Consider the following 1,218-nt stretch of genomic DNA (forward strand, 5'->3'; position numbering starts at 1 on the left):
ACCGGCGCTTGCTTCGAGCCAGCCAACCAGACAGTGAAGTGCGACCCGCGGCACGGCACGGCCATGGCGTGCTGCCTGCTGTACCGTGGGAACGTGGTGCCCAGGAATGTCAAGGCTGCCATCGTCGCCATCAAGACCAAGCGCAGCATCCAGTTCATGGACTGGTGGCCCAGCGGTTTCAAGGTGGGCATCAACTACCAGCTGCCCACAGCGGTGCCCAGCGGGGAGCTGGCCAAGGCGCAGCGTGCTGTGTGCGTGCTGAGCAACACCACGGCCGTGGCCGAGGCCTGGGCCCGCCTGGACCACGAGTTTGACCTGATGTGCGCCAAGCGGGCATTCGTGCCCTGCTACGTGGGGGTGGGCATGGAGGAGGGGGAGTTCTCGGAGGCGTGGGAGCCCATGGCTGTCCTGGAGAAGGATTACGAGGAGGTGGGGGCCGACAGCATGGGGGGCGAGGAGGAGGGCGAGGCATACTGGTCCCTGTGCCTTCTGTCTGCTACACCGCGGTGCTGTTCACTGGAATTGCTCTTTCCAGTCTGGCCTCGTTTCTTGTCCCAGCACAATCTGCCTGGCGGTGACCTGGGGGGACATCCCCAGGGGAGGGGGGGTCCTGGCTGAGCTGAGCTGAGCTAGCCTGGGCTGGCTGCCCGGCCCTGCTGCCAGCTGGCACAGGGGCTGTGCTGGGGGGGCTGGGGGGCTGCGTGGGACTGGGGTCCCTTGGCTGGGTCCTGTGCTCTCAGCTGGCTGTGCCCTGCTGGGCTGCCTGCCCTGGGGGGGTTCATGTCCCCCCCGCTATTGTCCCCAGGGGTCCCTGTCACATGGGTGGGTACCAGGCGGGGTGAGGAGCCCTGGGAACAGCCCCCAGGGAGGCTGGGAGCCCCCGGTGCCCCGAGGAGGGGGCTCACCCTGCAGCCCTGGGGAGGGAGCGGGGCGTGCAGCAGGATGGGGCTGGGGGATGCCCCGGGGATGTTGGGCTGGGGCCCGGGGGAGGCACCGGAGCCACTGGGGAGGGCAGCGTGGCAGGCACCGGGCTGCGCTGGGGAGGGAGCGGCCGCAGAGCGGGGAGGGGACCGGGGATGCCCCGGGGGCCTGGGGGGGAGCGGCGTGTACTGGCGAGGGGGCCGGGGATGCGCCCAGCAGCCGCTGGCAAAAGCAGCGGGGATGCACGGGGAGAGGCGGGGCGCTGGGGAGGGCCCCGGGGTAGGGGACTGGGAGGGA

The 1,218-nt window shown here is 70.4% G+C and overlaps 1 protein-coding gene across 1 annotated transcript; it reads left to right on the top strand.

Moving 5' to 3' along the window:
• Positions 1 to 12: 12 nt before the first annotated feature.
• LOC127029058 (tubulin alpha chain-like) lies at positions 13 to 618 on the top strand. The gene has a single exon (XM_050914718.1). It carries the CDS (start codon positions 64 to 66, stop codon positions 616 to 618), a length of 555 nt encoding a protein of 184 aa, XP_050770675.1. The 5' UTR covers positions 13 to 63.
• The last annotated feature ends 600 nt before the right edge of the window (positions 619 to 1,218 follow it).

The sequence above is a fragment of the Gymnogyps californianus genome, unplaced genomic scaffold (genome assembly GCF_018139145.2).
Source record: "Gymnogyps californianus isolate 813 unplaced genomic scaffold, ASM1813914v2 HiC_scaffold_67, whole genome shotgun sequence".
In the NCBI taxonomy this organism is placed as follows: domain Eukaryota; kingdom Metazoa; phylum Chordata; class Aves; order Accipitriformes; family Cathartidae; genus Gymnogyps; species Gymnogyps californianus.